This window comes from Anticarsia gemmatalis, chromosome 14 (genome assembly GCF_050436995.1).
Source record: "Anticarsia gemmatalis isolate Benzon Research Colony breed Stoneville strain chromosome 14, ilAntGemm2 primary, whole genome shotgun sequence".
Lineage (NCBI taxonomy): Eukaryota > Metazoa > Arthropoda > Insecta > Lepidoptera > Erebidae > Anticarsia > Anticarsia gemmatalis.
Window position 1 is genome coordinate 1,527,240 of NC_134758.1, and position 19,415 is coordinate 1,546,654.

The window sequence follows — 19,415 nt, forward strand, 5'->3', positions numbered from 1 at the left end:
CTCTGTACGTCGCGTTGGTGAAAATGTGTTCAACAGTTTTTGAGTTTATCGCGTTTAAACGGACAAATATGCCTAGCAAAATGTTGTTTTTTTGTTTTTAGTGTATCTATAGATTACTTTAGCGTTATTTGCTTAACGATTTTCTATTTGTTCAATAAGTTCTTCAAGCATATATTTCACAGGAAACACGTAATAAAAGGATCGTAAATAAATTTTCTTCGACGCGACACGCCTTTATCGTGTAACACCCTGGGGACCAATAAAAAGCTGGACATTCCGTAAACTGTTTGACATTAATGCCCCTGCTACTCGGGACTTATTGAAAAATCAATACATTCATCAATAATCTAATTATATACGGTAATCAAACCCAGTGGACAGAACGGACTGAACTTGGCATGCAGGTAGATGCTATGACGTGAGCATCCGCTTAGAAAGGACTTTGATCTAACCCCAAAAATTTTTGTCCTAAGTCACAAATCATGCGTACAAAAGTTGTAAACAAAGCTAGACTCGAACGAGCCGGGAACAAAATGTACATACGTACTGTACCTTACGATAGAATACCCAATATAGCAATTTAAAATCTGATACATTCTGTATCAGTGAGTACCCAACTCAACGAAATTGGGACGCGACCTTGATGTCGTATGTACTGAACGAAATTAGCACAAGATTTATTAAGGTATTGTTTAAAATCGTGTACTCTTGTACTACAATAAACATTACATACATTACATGACATAGTTTCAAGAATTTGCCTTAATCTTTATGTGGCGCTTTTTTGTCAACAGAAAAACCATCTTTCTTCAATTGAAATGGCTTTTAGTTACATGCATACATGTAAAATCACGCCGGTTTTCTACGGAGATAAGCAGAGACCAAAGCATGCACTGCTTTTTAATAAATAAAATAAAGCTATCTTGTATGTGTCCAGTATCCGAAAAGAGCCTAACATTTAATTCCTTTCGCACCTAAGATCAATACGAACAAAATCACCGTTAGGAAAATTCATAACTTTTAAACGCATTACTTACTTATACTCCCGTATTTTATGAAAGGAACGTTTGATATCTAAGAAATGAAAATTTGGTTGTGTATAAATTACACGTGAATCTTACGAAATTTCAACTGAAATGGAATTTTACTTACATAAGGAAAACACCAAATGAAATTACTCGTAAACGAAATAGGAATTCAGAACTGAAATCAAACTCACGAAACTTGATATTTTAAGAACAAAAGAGAGAAATATCAATCCGCCATGTTGAATTAGATTTGAGGCCCCAGAAGCGGAGTCTTACAGACTTAATAACATTACATCAGACAAACGTCTGTGTAATCATTTTGAGCGACGGCACAATTATTCCTAGATTGTGTTATAACATGGATATTCTGAGCACTCACCTAACGGTAAACTTTTATACAGCAATATATGGTAGCTGAAAAATATAGTATTTTATAAATTCTTTATGTCTTTAGGGTGAAAAAAATTTAACTTGTATATAAGCAAAAGTGGATATTATACTTGTTGCCCTTTGGGTTGATTGATAAAAATGGAAGAAATTCCGTATAGCATAATACTATCGGCTATCTAAGCGCGGTAACCCACTTTGACACCATTACCCCCTTTCAAATTCTCAACAGTAACTGCCAATTGCTACTATTGAAAAGACAAATTAGATTCGCATACTTATTCTACCGATCTGCCATCTATAAACAGATACTGTTAATCATCAAACTAGCAAGAAAGACATAAATCAAGTAGATTATACACTCAAGCCTTATCCAGTTATACACCAATCTAAGTTATATTACGTTTACCGATAAACTCTGGACCACCAATGGCGTAGACTCTGAACTATCGATTATTATGTAAATTCATTCATCTTACTTCCTAGACCATTTACCGGAGATTACTTATCGTTAAGCCTAAGATAGACGGTAGAGCGGTCATTTCTTTGTACGTGATATTTTTTTGAAATCATTTTGTTAGCGTTTCTTCGTTGTTTTTATGTTATAGAGAACCTTTGCGCTATTATCTTTTAGAAATAATTATCACTTGCTCCAACGTTGAAGAAAAATAGTGTGATGAAACCTTGCATGTCTAAAATTTGTTTAATATACAGTTATTGAGGGCATGCAAAAGTCCCCAACCCACAGTTGGCCAGCGCCACAAGGCCTAACCCCTATCTCGTTTGGGAGCAGACCCTTGCCCAGCAGTGGTATCGTAATGAGTTAGAAAAGGTTGTATAGAATATGCACTATGGAATTTTTTATAGGCAAATAATAAACTTACGTAGGTACTTACTTACTCTACCTTGCATTTTGATAGTACCTAATATAAAAAGGTACAATATATTTACGTGATAATATAACATTCTTATTAATAAAAAACAAATTAAATTATGACATTTATTGTTCCTGTTATAGAAAAACAAAAGGTAGGCATTTTAATTACGGTTATAAAGTATGCATTTATTGATGAAGTTAATGTCTCCCATAATTTCCCTTTGGCACTTCAACCGCGTCAATTTGATCGTAATATAAATCTGTAGTGTAAAACTGTCTTTACGATTTATTTATTACGTTAGCTAAACGATCAATAAATTCATATTTAGAAAGCGTAGCGTTAAATGTAATTTGAGTGATTTCGTCTGTCATTGCTTAATTGGAGATCAATTTTATTATATCATCGGAGAATCACAATCGTAATCATTTAATGTTCTTTTGGCACCCGACTTCGGTACTAAACTAACGAATCATAATTTGTGATGTATTTTTGAGTCGTTATGTTTAAATTGAAAGTCAGCAGAATTCTTGTTCGTTATGGAAAGAAGGCAAAACATGTGCTAAGACATAACCAAAGTAAAAGGCCGAACGAAAATCTTAAGCAATTTAATATGCATACAGAGTTAAAAATACAGCAGATTCAAAACCTCTGGGGTAGGTTTGTATGTACAGATAAATCTGCAAAATTATTGTAATGGGTTGTAATCATTATGTAAATTCATAAACCGTAAAATCCCAAGAAAAGATCTATGCTTAATTCCTACTCTAATAGTATGGATATGGTTTTCAGTCCGCTGTAGATTAAGTAAGAATCTAGTCGATAGGTACCTTCCGTGACGCGTTGGACCATATGACGGACTAGAATGTACAAACGGATAGCTCTACCCACCCTCAAGGAAACAGAATCTAGATAAATAACTGAATAATGTCAAGGAAAAGCGAGTAATCTATATTTCTCCCACACACGTCCGGTATATTGACTGAAGTGTCTCAGCTTTATATGGCACACAGTACTATTGTTCTCTGATTGTAATGTGAGGGTAGTCGCGAGATGAATATTATTGGATGACGTCATGCACACCTGTTAAACATTAATGTGTGTTAGTCTTCTTTGTGATAGTTAAAGAACCGGAGTAGCAACGAGAAATGTTACAAAAACGGGCAAAATTATGACGCATTCTCTCTTATGTGACGCAAGCGAAGTTGCGCGGGTCAGCTAGTTTGGATATAAAATTTCGTTCAATTTCAGAAGAAAGTCAATCGTTCACCAACCTATTAAATAATTCATTCATGCTTTATTTAATTATTATCGCCTGAAACGTACACCAAGTACAGGTTATCGAAACAACGCAAATACCGTTAATCGTAAGATTTATTCAAAGTACTTACTTCTTACGACAATCTAGTTATATCGTGATAAACAAGTCTTGGAGGTCAATGCAGAATTTATAGTGAACGAGTGTTCTTAATGTTTAGAGGCGTGGACCTGACGTATGAACATTGTACAAATATTCTTAGATAATACGGTCACATTACTTTGTTTTGTTTCAGTAAGAACTCGTGCACTTAGAATGGACCACTATACGGACATAAGGATTTTTGGAAATCTGTCTTCAAGCCTCTAATTCGAGTAATTGTAATCGCAATATTACTCAGTTGCCGGAATACAACTTAATAGGAATATAATTATTAAATTTGTTTCTGACTTATTCTTTCTACATATAATAATGTAACTTTCAAAGCTATTCTTCAGGTAGATTTTCAAAAATCAACCCTTACTTAAACCTATACTAATATTATAAAGCTGAAGAGTTTGTTTGTTTGTTTGTTTGTTTGAACGCGCTAATCTCAGGAACTACTGGTCCGATTTGAAAAATTCTTTCAGTGTTAGATAGACCATTTATCGAGGAAGGCCTAGGCTATATATCATCACGGTACGACCAATAGGAGCAGAGTAGCAGTAAAAAATGTTACAAAAACGGGGAACATTTTGACCCATTCTCTTATGTGACGCAAGTGAAGTTGCGCGGGTCAGCTAGTTTAAAATAAACGCTAAAGTTTATATTTCTTTTAACACACTTGACATGTGTGACGTACAATATGTTATGAAGGCGTGTTTGTTCTAGATTATATCTATTTAGCGTATATCCGGTCTGTGCTTATTATTTATTTAATTAGGTCAAATTCATATTGACTTTCCGAAAGTAGAATAAAATTTAAGTAAACCTTTGTGCAGTATCAAAATATCCGTTCGGTGTAAAGTCTTGTTATTGTTCGTAGATATTCTATTGTCTACCTGAAACCTTTTAAGTGTAATAAATTACTGGACCGATTCTGTTACAATGTATTTAACAATAACTAGCTATTATCCTGATTAACATGACTGAATATTTAGAAAATTTTACAAGACGTAGCAATGTACTAAGCTTAAACAAAATGTTATTTACAAATCCTACTTCTATTTCAGAAATACACTTTTCAATTTAACCGCCAAAACAAGTCGTCACCAACCATAATTAAAACTGACTGACAGCCGTTTGGAAAATAAATTTGAATTGACCAATGACAACGACGCATTCAAACTAACGATCTGAAACTAACGAACTGATCTATTTAAATAGCGAACTCACACGTGATTGGGGGCTCGGCCCGTTGATGTGCTGGTGGTTCTATTTTTGAACTATCCGTTCGTTCGGGATTTCGTTAGTGAAAGCTGCGCTCTATTTTTAAATATGATTTATTTGTGATAGGTGATGTCAGTTTTGAAAAAGATAGGAGTGTATTAATACTGCATGTAATAATACTTTCAGCTATTCGTGAACATACGCTTTCAAAAAGCTCTTAATTCTTCTCAGTTCGTTCGTGAAAATATGCTTTCTAAAAGCTACGGTTATTTATCAGCTGGTTTCAATGCTATAGCATAGGTATTCGTAGGTAGTTATTTCTTTAAAATTACTGATGTTGTTTAGTGTCATACATTTATACATCAATCCTTATTTACAAATATAACAGTTTATTTCTGGTTACCATAGTACATACTTGCTCTGTAGCTCTACCATGAGTTGGCGTAGTAAAAACATCTTACTTAACTAGAGTAGTTAACGTGAAAACGCAACTACAACAGTGGGCTTAAATGTTCGTACCATGAGTTGTGTTGACGTTAACTACTCTCGTTATAGTTAAAACTATATCATTCGTAGTAAGATTTTTAGTCTGTGGTTTTGCGACGTAATGTCAACATTCAATCTGTAACTTGACTAAGCTTGAGTGCTGTAGTTCTATCTCCTTCTATTCACATAAGACAGACAGAGAGAAAATACGACACACGTTTCAAATTGATATGGTAGTATTAATAAATTTAACCCATTACTGTCCCACTGCTGGGCAAGGGTCTCCTCCCGTAATGAGGGAGGGTTTAGGCCTTGAGTCCACCACGCTGGCCAAGTGCGGGTTGGGGACTTTGCATGCCCTCAATAAATGTATTAAACAAATTTTAGGCATGCAAGGTTTCCTCACGATGTTTTCCTTCACCGTTGGAGCATGTGATAATTATTTCTAATACACACATAACTTCGAAAAGTCATTGGTGTGTTGCCTCGGGTTCGAACCTGCGACCACTTGCGTGGGAGGTGTCAACTTATACCACTCGGCTATCACTGCTCTATGGTAGTATTAACCAACAAAAATAGGAAGTCGTCGCTTACATATAATTTGGTACGTTTTCGAGTATTTTGATTTTGTGTTATTGCTTTTTGTTTATTGTCAGCCGGGGGCGAAACAAAACACCTCAGTTAGTTTTAGTGCTAGTGCAAGGATTCTAATTAACAACTAATTTTATTTTCACCTTTGTTTAAATAATCCTCTTTCCTGCCGCGTCTTAGGAAACTTTATGAACATGTTTGCAAAAACTTGGCATGATTTAAAGCATGGTTTAAAGCTGAAGTAACTTTTACAATGATCACACTTGTGGCCTCTTGGGAAAAAATGGTTCCCCTCCCCAACAATACGCTGATAGACATCGTGAGCGTGAATAAGTATAGCACTCAATACATGTAAAAACGTATAAGAAACTTATTTGTTCTTGAGAGGTTATCGGAACAAAACAAAATAGCTAAGATGTATTAACATACTAATCAAAGGTAAGTTTAACAGCATACCAGCTTACCTTTGATGCTAATGAAACTCTTTGAGATGATTTTAAACCCGTGTGTTGACATAATAAATCACATAATTCTATAAACACTTATTTGTTAGTCGATATACTTTTGTAAACTTTGTTTTACAATTATTGAGGGGATTTCCACTTAATTCACGCATACCACTTTGAAATGTCTTTGTTCACATCGTTCATCTTTGAATGCAGCAGTTTCAAACATATCGCAACCAATATTTGTTCTACCGAACATTTTTTAAAGGAAAATAACTTCAATTATTTGTAAAACAATACGCTCTCACGAAGCTAAAAGTCGGTGAGTGCCGCAACTACTATAGTAATAGTTCGTTACTATAGCATCTGTCAAATTGGTAACTCATGGTACCATTATCGTACGGAAAGAATGAACGACAAAGCCAATCTACATTCACTGTTGTTTGATTTAACTACACGTTACTAACTATGGCGACTCATGGTAGCAATGTTGGTACCTTAACTATCCGCTAGAGGCGCTGTTCGAGTTTTCATACATTTTTTCAACTACAGTGTCTGCGGGAGACTATAGTTGCCAACTCATGGTAGAGCTACTGCTTAGTTTGAATCAAATGACCATGAGAGACAAAATATTTTTTTTAAATTTCCCAATGAAATACATCATGGCATTCAAATCAGGCTTCATACTTAGCGGGTCCTGCTCATAAGGCAAAACAAAATTCCTCTACCTGTAGTAAACATCCAACTTCATTATTCAATTTCAATATGAAAGGGAAAACCAAGTAATTGTAAGATAACATAAGTACACGTGTGAATGACGTACGTATGTACTGCAAACGACAGTAGTATGAAACAAACAGCGTCAACGAGACAATGGACGTATCCGCATATAAACAAACTTTCTACGTCAATGTTAATTGTTGTTTTAATATATCACTGTTATTGTTACTAAGTTTGATGTCTGGCTTTTAGTGCCATGGTAAATATGTAAGGAAATAGTTGCATAATAGGTTGACAGCGCTGAAATTCTACACGTGGAGTCTGTGCTAATATTATATTAGGTTGTTCGGAAAGTCATTTACAGTTTCGAGCTGCCAGGATAGTCCCAGGTCTTTCAAGCTCGAAAATGTCTTTCATTACCACAAAAAAACTGAATGATTTTGAGAACAACTTAATAAATTCGAAAGTCTGTCAACCACCTTTTCACGACTAAACCGTTCATCTGTTTTTGTCGGAATTTTGCGTGATTATAGCTGTAGACATCAAACTCGGGCTACCTTATTTTGTTTAAATTTGATCCCCTAAGCGGCTGTGAGAAATGGATACAGAAGTCGAATAGGGAAAAAGTTTAAATACCACATTAAGCAACGTACAAGATTGATTCAAATCGATATTTTAAATGCGGCTTACCAAAGTAATGATTTTGAAATTAATTACAGTTTCACAAAGTTTCGCTAATAAAACAATTACTTAAAAAAAATAGGTAAGTTTAAACGAATAATTTAAAGTCAAATTACCCTAAACAGAAAAAGTCTAAATCACTAAATAACAAGGTTAGCGCCGTGAACGACAATAACCAACGTCACGGAATAATAAAACAATGTTCAGAAAACGTAAACACAATAATTACTAATCATGTTCATCAGTGTAGTGTGGAAAAAAGTAAATAATTTGGCAAGCACATGCCGCCGGCCTGGCCTGTTGCCTCGTGATCTTAGCGTCAGCTCTCATGCGCAAGTAGTGTGAAATTGATGATTGATTACGGTAAAGGGAGTCTTCAATGAACTTTGTATTACACTTTGACGTCCTTTTCGGATGAGTTGACGAAGAAATATTTACGCACGTTTGTTATTACGCACGGTTTATTTGGAGACAATGTGCATTCCGATTGTAGGATGTAGGAACTAAACTTGTTACTTATTGGAATAGATAGACATGTAAGACGAACTAGACTTATGGCGCCAAAATCTTGGTAATGTCTAAACTTCATTATACTTTTGACGTTAGAGAGCTAAATCAAATTTAGTCATTTTAGTTTCAAGTCCCAAATTTATTTTTTACAAAGCTTTACCTAGAAATAAACGTATCCACCGATTCCTGGTTACTTTATGTTTATGGATAAAAATTTTTGCTACGCTGAACTAGCTGAACGCTGAAAGTAGTTAAAACTCTTAATTTTATTATTGGGTTTATTTAGAATAAGAGAGTGAGAGCATCTTTACACCACATGTGATATTATACATCCTGTTTACAAATTAGTCACTATGTGTATTTTTTGTCTAGTTACAGTTTTTATACAACTTTCTTTTCACTTATTCTATTAATTTTGTTCATAAATAAACATAACTTTTAAACAATGCATTCATTTTAACTCTTGAACCATTGACTTTGAACTCAAGACATTAGAAACCTTAAATACTTTAAGCATCAAATAAAAGTATTTCAATCAACGTTTAATTTAAGATTGTACCTACAGATGACGAGTATCGTGACGCATGTAGAGAAGAAAAATAAAATTCCTACTGAATAGTTTTATTACACTGTTTTTTGTTAAATGAACATACTTTTGTGAAAACTTGGCATTGGCCGCATGTCAACGAGAAATGTGCAAGATGAATGTATAGTATGTGTAAGGAAACTACATTAGCTATTTAGAATGTAAAATGATGATGTTTTTATTTTTAAAGCGATGTTACGTATTGAAGAAATGTACTTCTTTTTCATTACTGCCCTGTTTATGCAATGTGTACTTTCGGTGCTACTGAGCTACTTTGTTTGCTTAACTTGATGCCAGATTCAAAAGTTTATATATTTTGCAACCGCAATCGGCTTTCTACTTCAGCTTTTCAGACGAGTCAACATCAATTCAGTCAGATATAAATGCTGAAATTAAATTTTGTTGGATGTCTAAAAGTTCTTTTGCCTCTTGGTGAAATAAATCCTCTTAATATCACAGACCTGTTCACTGCTAAAACCCTTGCTTTCAGAGGGTCTTGTAACAAAAAGCATGAGTGCTCTCTCAGGGACCCGGACACTAATTACTCCTAGGCATTCTGCGAGTATTCTCATGTAACGCCTAATTTTAAACCTAACTTTCAGACTACAAAATCCAGCCTGAGATAAGAACTAGTTCTATTATTGTCAAGATATTTTCAGCTTTTATTACCGCTAATAAAGCACCAAGGTACAATATAGGACAGCAGTTCAGGTGTCATTCACTTTAGTTTTAAACTAAATGTGACTCAAGCAATAAACGTTAGCGCGATCATTTCTAAAAATAATACCAACTAAAAATAATTGAGAATAAACAATTACTGGCTGAAACGACATCTCGTCAATCATATTATATTTATCTCGCAAATAGAAAATATTTTTCTTGGTTCGCTTGTGCTATGAAAATGTGAAAATAAAAAGAACGAAAGTTTTTTTAGATCTTTTCGCAACTCCACACCTGTTTCTCTTGACGAAGAAGATAGAAATGTATCGGTATTGGATATGTCTTTGGTTAAATTTATAAAACATATTTCAAACCTGCCAGTAAAATATCAATACCACTGTTCTAGGTAGTAAACTAGAAGGTTCGTTCAATGGGTTCTTGTTGTCCAGTGCATTACTTAACTTTTTCACTGGCTTTAAGCCAAGGCCATAAACTAAAAGAACTAACTAAGAAAAATATGTCTTTAGTTTTGAACATACTTGGATGCGATCCCAAACCTTAAACAGAACAAGAAAAAATATATTTATTCAAAAGAATAGAAAAGGCTTTTACATCAATGTAAATTCAACCAATATAAAAGTCAATGCACTAGTCGTAGCCAAACGACTGAATTTCAGTCATTCCATTGTCAGCACGCACCATAATGCTGTCTAGTCTAGCCGGCGACGATAGTTCTAGCTATTTTTGGACCTAGAATGCTTTTACGAAGAACTACTTCAAGTTTATTGCTGACTAAGTGAGTTTACTTTTGGATATCAAGAAAAGTGTTTTGTTTTACTTTGAATTTAAAGTTTAATTCTCTTTTTCTGTAAATACAGACATACATGAAATCACACCCCTTTGACATAGATAAAGTGATGAACAAAGCTATCTAATAATCTGAAATTACGAATATGAATACCTGAAAAGTTATTTTATTGTTATTTCAAGATACAGCATAAACCGTTTAACTGTCCCAGTAACTGATAGACATCATTCCTCAAATATACACGTGTTATTAATTTATTTAATAGTTATCTAGTCTATAAATAGTTGAAATGACTGTCTGGCTTACTCTACTATGTGAATAGACATGGTCTAATATTTGTCATCAGTCTAACGTCTGGTGACGTCACAACATGTGCTGTGTTTCATCATTTCAGTTGGAAATAAAAGCTTCTATTGACATTTTAAAATATCATCTCAACTTTCATTTTCGTTGTCATAACATTTTGATAATATTGTCCGCTGATAAATACGTGTTATGTCATGTTTTCATTCGTCATACTCGTAAATTATTTAGTTAAATGCATTATTTTTACATATTTTAACGATTACGACTGAAATTAAGACCGAATTATAGAGCTTAGTCAAAAAAAGTGTGCCTTCAGTAAAAAAATGCCTTTGACTGAATTTGGACTGTGGTATATTATGACGCCAAAATATTTCTCGTAGTTCACCTACATTGATCCATAATTGTCGTTGAAACGGCAACTTATATTTAAACCTTAGTTTGTAAAGTATTTCTGTATGACATACACAAATGTCATTCAGTAATCGATAAAATGAACCAGTATAGTCTTGCCACCCACACCTGACATTCTTTCCATGCTTAGCAGGATTAGAAAGGACCCACAAAACCTATTTAGATCATTCTCGTACCACAAAATAAGGCATTTATTTTATTTTTTCGCAATCGTTTTCCTGGTTTATTGTTTGTTACACAAATAACTGAACTTTTTACAGTTTTTTTGTCGAAGCGCATTGTGTTGCGCAAACGTGCGCGCGCGCCGATCGCTAGACCGTGAAATTATCAAACACCGACTTAATCTATCGAATCAATCATTTCTGTTCAACATTTTTTTTACTTTCTGATTAAGTAGGTACTTGGAATTGTAAGGACCAACGGATTATGATGTGTTTTGTGTTATGTACATAATATGCTCGTGGTTACTTTTAATTGTTCTTAAAGGCTTTCAAACACAGCTTGTTTTGCTAGACTTAGACCATCTCTCTCTACAACTTATTCATCATCCATTTTCAGAAATATTGACCCAGCAACTTAAACTGCTTTCTGTCTAATTTGTCTTGTTTCGGTATCCTACTTAATAGTACTTATCCTGGAAGAAATTACTTGCAGTGAAATCTATAAAACAGATGAAAGTTTATTAACATTTGAACTTGACTCAAAATCTTTCGTCTTCTCAGGTGGTAGCCCGTCGGGGAGACTTGAAGCTGATCGTGACGTCAGCCACCATGGACTCGACCAAGTTTTCCACGTTCTTCGGCAACGTGCCCACCTTCACTATACCAGGGCGAACCTTCCCGGTTGACACCTTCTACGCGAAGAATGTCTGCGAGGATTATGTGGACGGTGCTGTGAAACAGGTTAGTAATATTCTTTTTAAAAGAAATGTTTTTGCAGGTTGTCCATCAAACATTTTGGAAACGTTTTTGCGTATACAATTAAAAAGTAATCTTTATCAGCTTAGTTTGATTTGGTTACGGTGAAATTTATTTGTTCACCTGGACAGTGGATACCTGCAGAGATACTTAACGAAACGGGAGTACACTCTTGCCCAGCAGTGGGACATTAATGGATTTTTTTTTCTATTGCGTGCCTTCTTGTCGGACATTATAAGATTCGTCCTTAAGCGAATAATTGGCTTATAATATACCGTCAAATTGTTTATTTACGGTAATGCAGCTCCCTGTTATTAAACATCAATGTACAACGATTCAGCACTTCTTATTCCTTTAAGCTGCATTATTGATTGAATGCATACGTCGTCAAATACAGGAACGATGCAGTAACCTATTGAATAACCAAATACGACATTTAACGTCACACAAAGAAAAAAATATTAAATACCTAAAACAACGAGCATAACTAGCGTGCGTGTTTATTACTTAATAGCTGCGGTATTCAAATATTTCGATAAAACTAAAATACCTCAGTGAAGCGTGACGCGGCGGTAATGTCGTTTGAAAGGCAACATGTCACATACACACGCGATACAGTTTACATGCCTCGTTGATAGAAATTAATGGGAAAGGAACTAATGGTATGTTTTGAATAATATTATACGAACTTTGCGCTTGCTTTTCTCTGAAAAATGTAACAGTTGGACAATGATTTTGTTGATTGGATTAGGAAAAGCACTACATATGTTGACTAAAATAAAAGTTAAGGATTCAGAAACCAATATTTTAACTTCAATTCTAAAGTTATGTTCAAAGATTGTTATTATGATGCGTTATCATGTTCACCGTCAAGAAAATGCACTGTTAACGCATTTCAATTCGGTCTATGTTACCAACGTCGTATCGCCAGATCAACTAGCGCGCCGGGTTAATGTCGTTCTTAGACAAATTCTTTACATTTTCTTTTCACAACACTAAAACACCCTGTGTCTTATTTATGGACTTAAGTAATCTTTAAGATCCCTACTATATTTGCTTAACACTTCGCTCTTCTCGTCTATCTCGAAGTTCACATAACAACGCATTTCCTGTACTCCCTAATAAGTGGCGAAACTTGGCATAAATTACCCGCCACACGAATCAGTTTCTATTTCCTCGCATTACGTAGAAGTACTAACAAATACCGTTTACGTGATTATTAGTTATTTGATCAGGAAACATCTGTTTAGGGATGTAAACAAGGATAATTGTTTAATTATTGCAAATTCTTTTAGTACTTCACTCAGATATTTTGAGATAAGTTATGTAATAGTTTTGATAGAGAAAGCTAGCTGTTGACGCTGTTGTACGCAACTTCATCCGCGTGAAAATGTTTCTCAGGGAAAAGAGTATCCTATGTGTTAATCCATAGGTCTTCTAACTGTCTGTTCACTAAATTTCACCCACATCCGTCAACTAGTTTTTTCATAGAAGAGTAGCAAACATACATACATACAAAATATCACGCCTGGTATACCCAAAGACGTACAATCAATACATCCATATCTCGCCATTAACAATGTTAGTACCACGTACCTACGGAGGCAAGCCTATTGCTTTATGCCGGGCACTAATTTAAATAATAACAATAAATATAATTGTCCACGAGTTTAATCAACAAGCGTATTGAAACAGCCTGGCAACAGTCTCACGAACTAATAAATAAATCAAGCCCATTTATGATTTCAAAGGTTAAAAAAATTGACCATCGTCCACGAAACGTGGTAGAGAGTTGCGATCTGAAAATTGTATTGTTATATGTGTTACTTCTTGGTAATGTTTGATGTTGTGTCTACATACATGTGTGCTTTATGCACTGTTATTGCATTCTGAGAATAAACATTGAGTATTGTTTCACAATTACAAACGTCATCAGCTGATCCAGAAGAAAAAAAGGAAAAAAATGAACTGAAAGAATCTGAGTGAAAAGAATCTGCCCACTCGGGAATAGCTCATCCTATTGGTGAAAACCTTATGAAAATCCGTTCAGTAGATTTTGAGTTTATCGCGAACAGACAGACAGATAAACATGGCGACAGACTTCAATTTATGTATATTATTTAGTAAAGATCACATTTACTGTCTTAACCACATTAGCTGTTAGGATAGCCAACAGACAAGTTACTAGGAGATAAACGTTGTTTATTATCACAGGATAATAAACAACGTTTATCTCCTACAGATATCTCTAAATCTGCTTAACAGAAATATTTGCTTCAGCTACTGTTTTCTGCCTACCTGTTTTCACGCAAGGCTTTTAACATGACATAATCGAGATATTACCGATTTTTAGAACTCGTTTGTTCAAACACTATCGAGAATCGAGATATAAAGTTATTGATTTACTGCCAACGGTAAATTATACTCAAGATAGCTACAGTTTAAGTTACATAACGCTATGTAACAAACATGTTCTATTTAATAAGATAATTGATTGGTATTGCGTGACGTGACACGTTGAATCGTTCAGCGTGACTTCGCAGTTGATAGATCGATCGTTTTTGCACTAATTGATTATTATTGATACTGACTTGAACTGTCTAGGATTATGTAATTTATTGGCACTTAATACATAATACTAATCTAGGTTAGATAAATGCAACAGCGAACTTCGAGGACGTGTTTCCCGGTAAGATCAAAAGAGCTGTACCTAAGTGGAAGTCTGGAATTTACTTAAAATTGCTGGATTGACGAATGCTTTATTAGTAAACTACGTGATGTTATTCTTTAGACCAGTCACATGATCCTTGGTTAAGACCCCCAAACATATTATAATTATTAATCACCATAACCATCACCAGCATTAAACATAATATGATTTCGGAACTTAGAATCAAAACTTAATATTATATTAGGTCGGGGAAAAAGTCTTTTCGCAATATACATAGTATGTATGAACTTGTAATAAAATCTTTTCTCTGCACAAAAAAGCTCGATATTTGGGTACCCGACGAGTTCACTGAAAGAAACCTAATGAACCGTGTACTCATTTGTGAATCTCGAAGCCAAAGAGATTTTATTACAAGTTCATACATACCTACTACAATGCGAAAAGACTTTTTCCCCAACCTAATATCATACAGTTATTGCGATCTTTCAACTGTTATTTCTAAACAAAAACTGAGAGACTTAAAGTCCGTTTTATAACATTCATCTAAATAAAATTCCTGGCCATTATACAGTTAATACATAATACAGTATGTTAGATGTTGGTGTACAAACTAGCTTATCACGAGTGGCGGATTGTTAGAATGCCACGCTCACTATGCGCCCGCGCGTGCTTACTGATACCATGTATTTAGAACTATCGAAACATTTTTATTTTCGAACGTTTATAGACTTAATAGGGGTAAACGTAGATTTGTACCCACTTTACATTTTGTTCTGTAAATAATTATTATTCTCGTAAAATTTGGGAAAACAGCCTCTCTACGTTAAGGGCCCAACCCTATAGATATACCTAGATTTAGTGTAACTTAGTGATAGTAAACTATGGTTTACTTATCATTATTGAAGAAGTTAAGAAACGTTCTAAGACAACGTAAAGAAATTGCATATATGGCTCATTTTGGTCTATAAGAATTTTTCATGCACATGTTAACTCGCACTTTTCAGTGGGTTTCCCGTCTTTACTCTCTTATACTAAAAAGAAACTCCAGTTCAACTCTAATTATAACACGATACCGTTACCTTAACAGTGAAATAGGTTAAACATTATACCAAAAAAATATTAATTTCTGAATACTTACAACTTGGTTATCCTACAAAGCGCGGCGGTGTCAACGAACTGCGGACCCCGACCGCGTTACCACTTCGATTCCCGCTCGGTGCAAGAATGCGCGGATAAACTCGCTATTGCAATTAATACTGATACGTATTACGATTCAACAAAATAATTAAAAACTGAGATCACATAGTTCATGGTACTATTATAACTAACTGTGTAGCGATTTCTGTTGTTAATAAACAATGTTAAAAATGTATCTAAACTGCTCGATGGCGAAGATTCCTTAGTGCCACACCTCAAGTATTGCACAAGGTGGGTCAACATTTTTACACAAAACAAATATTTGTTATGGTATACAAGCAGGTGTTTCGAGGATGGTTAAATTAAGTTATCAACGAATTGCAGACCCCCAAAACCTAAAAATTCTGGATTTGTTTGTGTATGTATCACTCAAACTGCGTGAGAAAACATTTTTGAGAATCTGTAAAATTGCTCCTGAGAAATAAATAGATTTTATCTGGTGACTTATAGCTTAAAAGTATTCATAATTCCATTATGCCTGTCGATATACCACACATTACTCTTGCACATGAACTGAATTAAATTTTCTATTTTACAAAACAGCATAAAAATACAGTACACGTTCCAGTTGACGATACTCTGCACAAGGCGTAGCTATCGATTGGCTGCTAATGAAATTTGTTCAACGTTACATTACAGCTGTATTGTAGCGCATTGAACTTATCGTAGAGATGTCACGTTTGTGAGTACACTCGCGTGTTTATTAACTAAACGATTTACGTAAAGTCGTCAATTGTTTCAACGAGAGCAATGAATGGTGACCGCCGAAACATGTTAATATAGTAAAATGTATTATAGCCAGCGTGGTGTACTCAAAGCCTAACCCCTCCCTCGTTTTAGGAAGAGACCCTTGCTCAGCAGTGGGACAGTAACGGGTTAAATAAAAAAAAAAACACTTTTTTTCAGTCCATTTTTTGTAAGACAATGATCGCAGTACACTTTGTCGTAGGGGTACAAACGATGATTACGAGGTGCGAAGATGTAATAACTACCTATCTGTGGTTCCGTGTCTGAATCAAACCCCATGAATTTACAAAGAAGTGGTCGGCAGTGAAGAGATAACCTCCTTATCTGCTGTTTCACAAATGGTTTCTATAACTTTAACCGCTATAACAAAAGAGACCATCCGGCACTTACTGATGTCAAAGTCAAGAGCAACGAACTCTAATTACTTAACTTCATACCTTTAACTAAAACCTTCTGCAATACCAACTCCCCAATAATGATATACGCACGACAACTCACATAGCGCAGACATCATTATCTGTCCATTAGTAATTTACGACGGCGCCAAATATGTACCTCTAATTAGTCACAGCTTATGCCTCTGGTAATTGCTATTGATTTTCGTACTCATTACATCATGAGAGGAGTTTATTGCACTGTGTGGAATGGTTTATGTATACGGTTTAATGATAGTTTCAATAATTTACTATCAATGAGAGATAAGCTTCTGGTTTTGGGTTTAGTGTTTACAATTTAGGTATCAAATGATAGAGCCTATCTACCGGTGATATCTTATATATAAGAGTAATATATAAAACGGTATGATCCTGGATTTTTAAAGCTTAAGCTCTGTTGAGTTTTTGCGTGAAAGAGCTATAAATATCCTCATAGACTTTCACATGTATAATATAAGCAGGCTTAATAAATGTACTGGGTCTAAAGTGAGTCTTACTGAAAGGTATGAGGATGACATCTGTATGGCACCAACTGCAACCATAAGAAACTAAACTTCAGTATTATGATTCTTCGAAAATGTTAGAAGTCCATAATTCAAACTATTTCTTAGGGGATAGCTTCATCTTAGTGTACTTTATAAAAAATGTTCAGTGCCAGTAAAACATAAGTCCAATCATTTGCCTGTCAACTTTCTGGATACTACAGAATTTATTGATAGAAATGCATAAGTAATTACCATTTGCTTCATGTTTCCTTCTACGCAGTAAGCTTTAAAGTAAAATAACTAGTTATTTGGAAAATAAGGAACATTTGCATCCATATCTTGCGAAAACTTTGCGGCTAACTTTTGCTTTTACTCTCACTCTAAGCAGAGATGTTTTGTTGTCTGCTCTAACATGTATATTTGTGCTTGTTCATAGTTCCTTGCTAAATTCATATCGAATACTCTATAAGATTACTAGCATTGTGGGACACATAATAGAAGCAATCCCGTTTATATCTATAGCTTAACCAAAGCACTGGTTAAAATTGCATTAACATCGGTGGGATTTAAACCCCCGACCTCTCAATTCTATTCTCCATAATTACACTATGCATAACGCGTTCACAACATCCCAAGGAACACCATGCCTTATAAAACAAAGACTACTAAAAGTTTGCAACAAACTCTCTGTCTAATTTGCCTGTATCCTAAAGCAACATCTAACGAACAATTTGTATCGGAGTCGTAATAAAATGACAGTCATTACGTTCGTGTCTAAGCTTTAACTTTAAATCATTGCTTGGGTAATAGATTATTATTGGTTTGACTCAGCCGTTCACTAGTTATGTAATAATTTAATACGCCAAATGTGTAAACGGCTTTAATGGTTTTTAGTTTTGTGTTCATACCGCTGATATGTTGACTACTAGGAGAGTTCAAGGGTTCATTTGCAACATCTATTGTGCAGGGTGTCATGGGTTCGATTACCAGACAGAAATATTACAGACAGTAATATCCGTGTGACTTTTTGCGAAAGCTATCCTTTTCTGAGTGAATTCCTATATTGTCTTCTATCACCTCCTTTAATGCAATATAAGTACAAGCTGGTGCCGGCGGCACAAACCGCTTCTCCCTATGCGTAAAAGTTCGTCTTTCCTCAGAATATAGTCCATAACCTTGCTAAATGTTATTCATCAGCGCAAATATTATTATGTTAAAAAAAATACCAAAAGCCATATACACCACGTTTAAGTACAATCTTAGTTTAGAATTAATTTAAATAAAAATGAAAACAATTTCAATCTTTATTTAAAACTTTAACTAAAGTACAGAAACTTTATAAAAGCAATTGTCGTGTTTCGCTCTTTGTCGGAACGTATTCGCCAGTGCGCAGCTTATTTCACACTACGAGCGTACGATGTACGAGTAGAAACAGCAAACAATTATATCGCCAGCTCGCTCTCGCACAAGAATAGTGAAGTAACACAAGTATCGATAAACTTCCAAAATTTCAAAGTGAAATTAGAAAACGTGTAAAGGTGCAGGAAAAGCTGTCATATGCTGAAAAAGAAGTACATATACGCGCGGAAATGTAGTAAGTCATCTTTACGTGACGATGCCGAATAGTGTGCTTTTCAGTAGGATGCTTCATACGACAAATACTATTACTTGAGTTGATACGGTTACGAATCGTTTCCGAGTTAATTATGTTTGCTGAGGCAATTTAATTTGAAACTCAATAATGTAAAACTATTGGATGGCAATTGTAGTGTCATCGTAACTGTGGCTCTCGTTTTGGTAGAAAGATTAAAACTAGTTTTGCGTATACAGACTGTTTTATTAT

The 19,415-nt window shown here is 34.7% G+C and overlaps 1 protein-coding gene across 2 annotated transcripts in view; it reads left to right on the forward strand.

Annotated features, from left to right (window-relative positions):
* Prp16 (ATP-dependent RNA helicase l(1)G0007) overlaps positions 1 to 19,415 on the forward strand; it is a 146,097-nt gene that overhangs the window by 112,142 nt on the left and 14,540 nt on the right. For both annotated transcript variants that reach the window (XR_012959753.1, XM_076122784.1), the window contains exon 12: positions 11,844 to 12,023. Coding sequence is in view for 1 of the 2 variants with exons in the window: in XM_076122784.1 (XP_075978899.1) it covers positions 11,844 to 12,023 (180 nt within the window). In the remaining variant the exon portion in view is untranslated. The remainder of the gene's footprint in view (positions 1 to 11,843; positions 12,024 to 19,415) is intronic.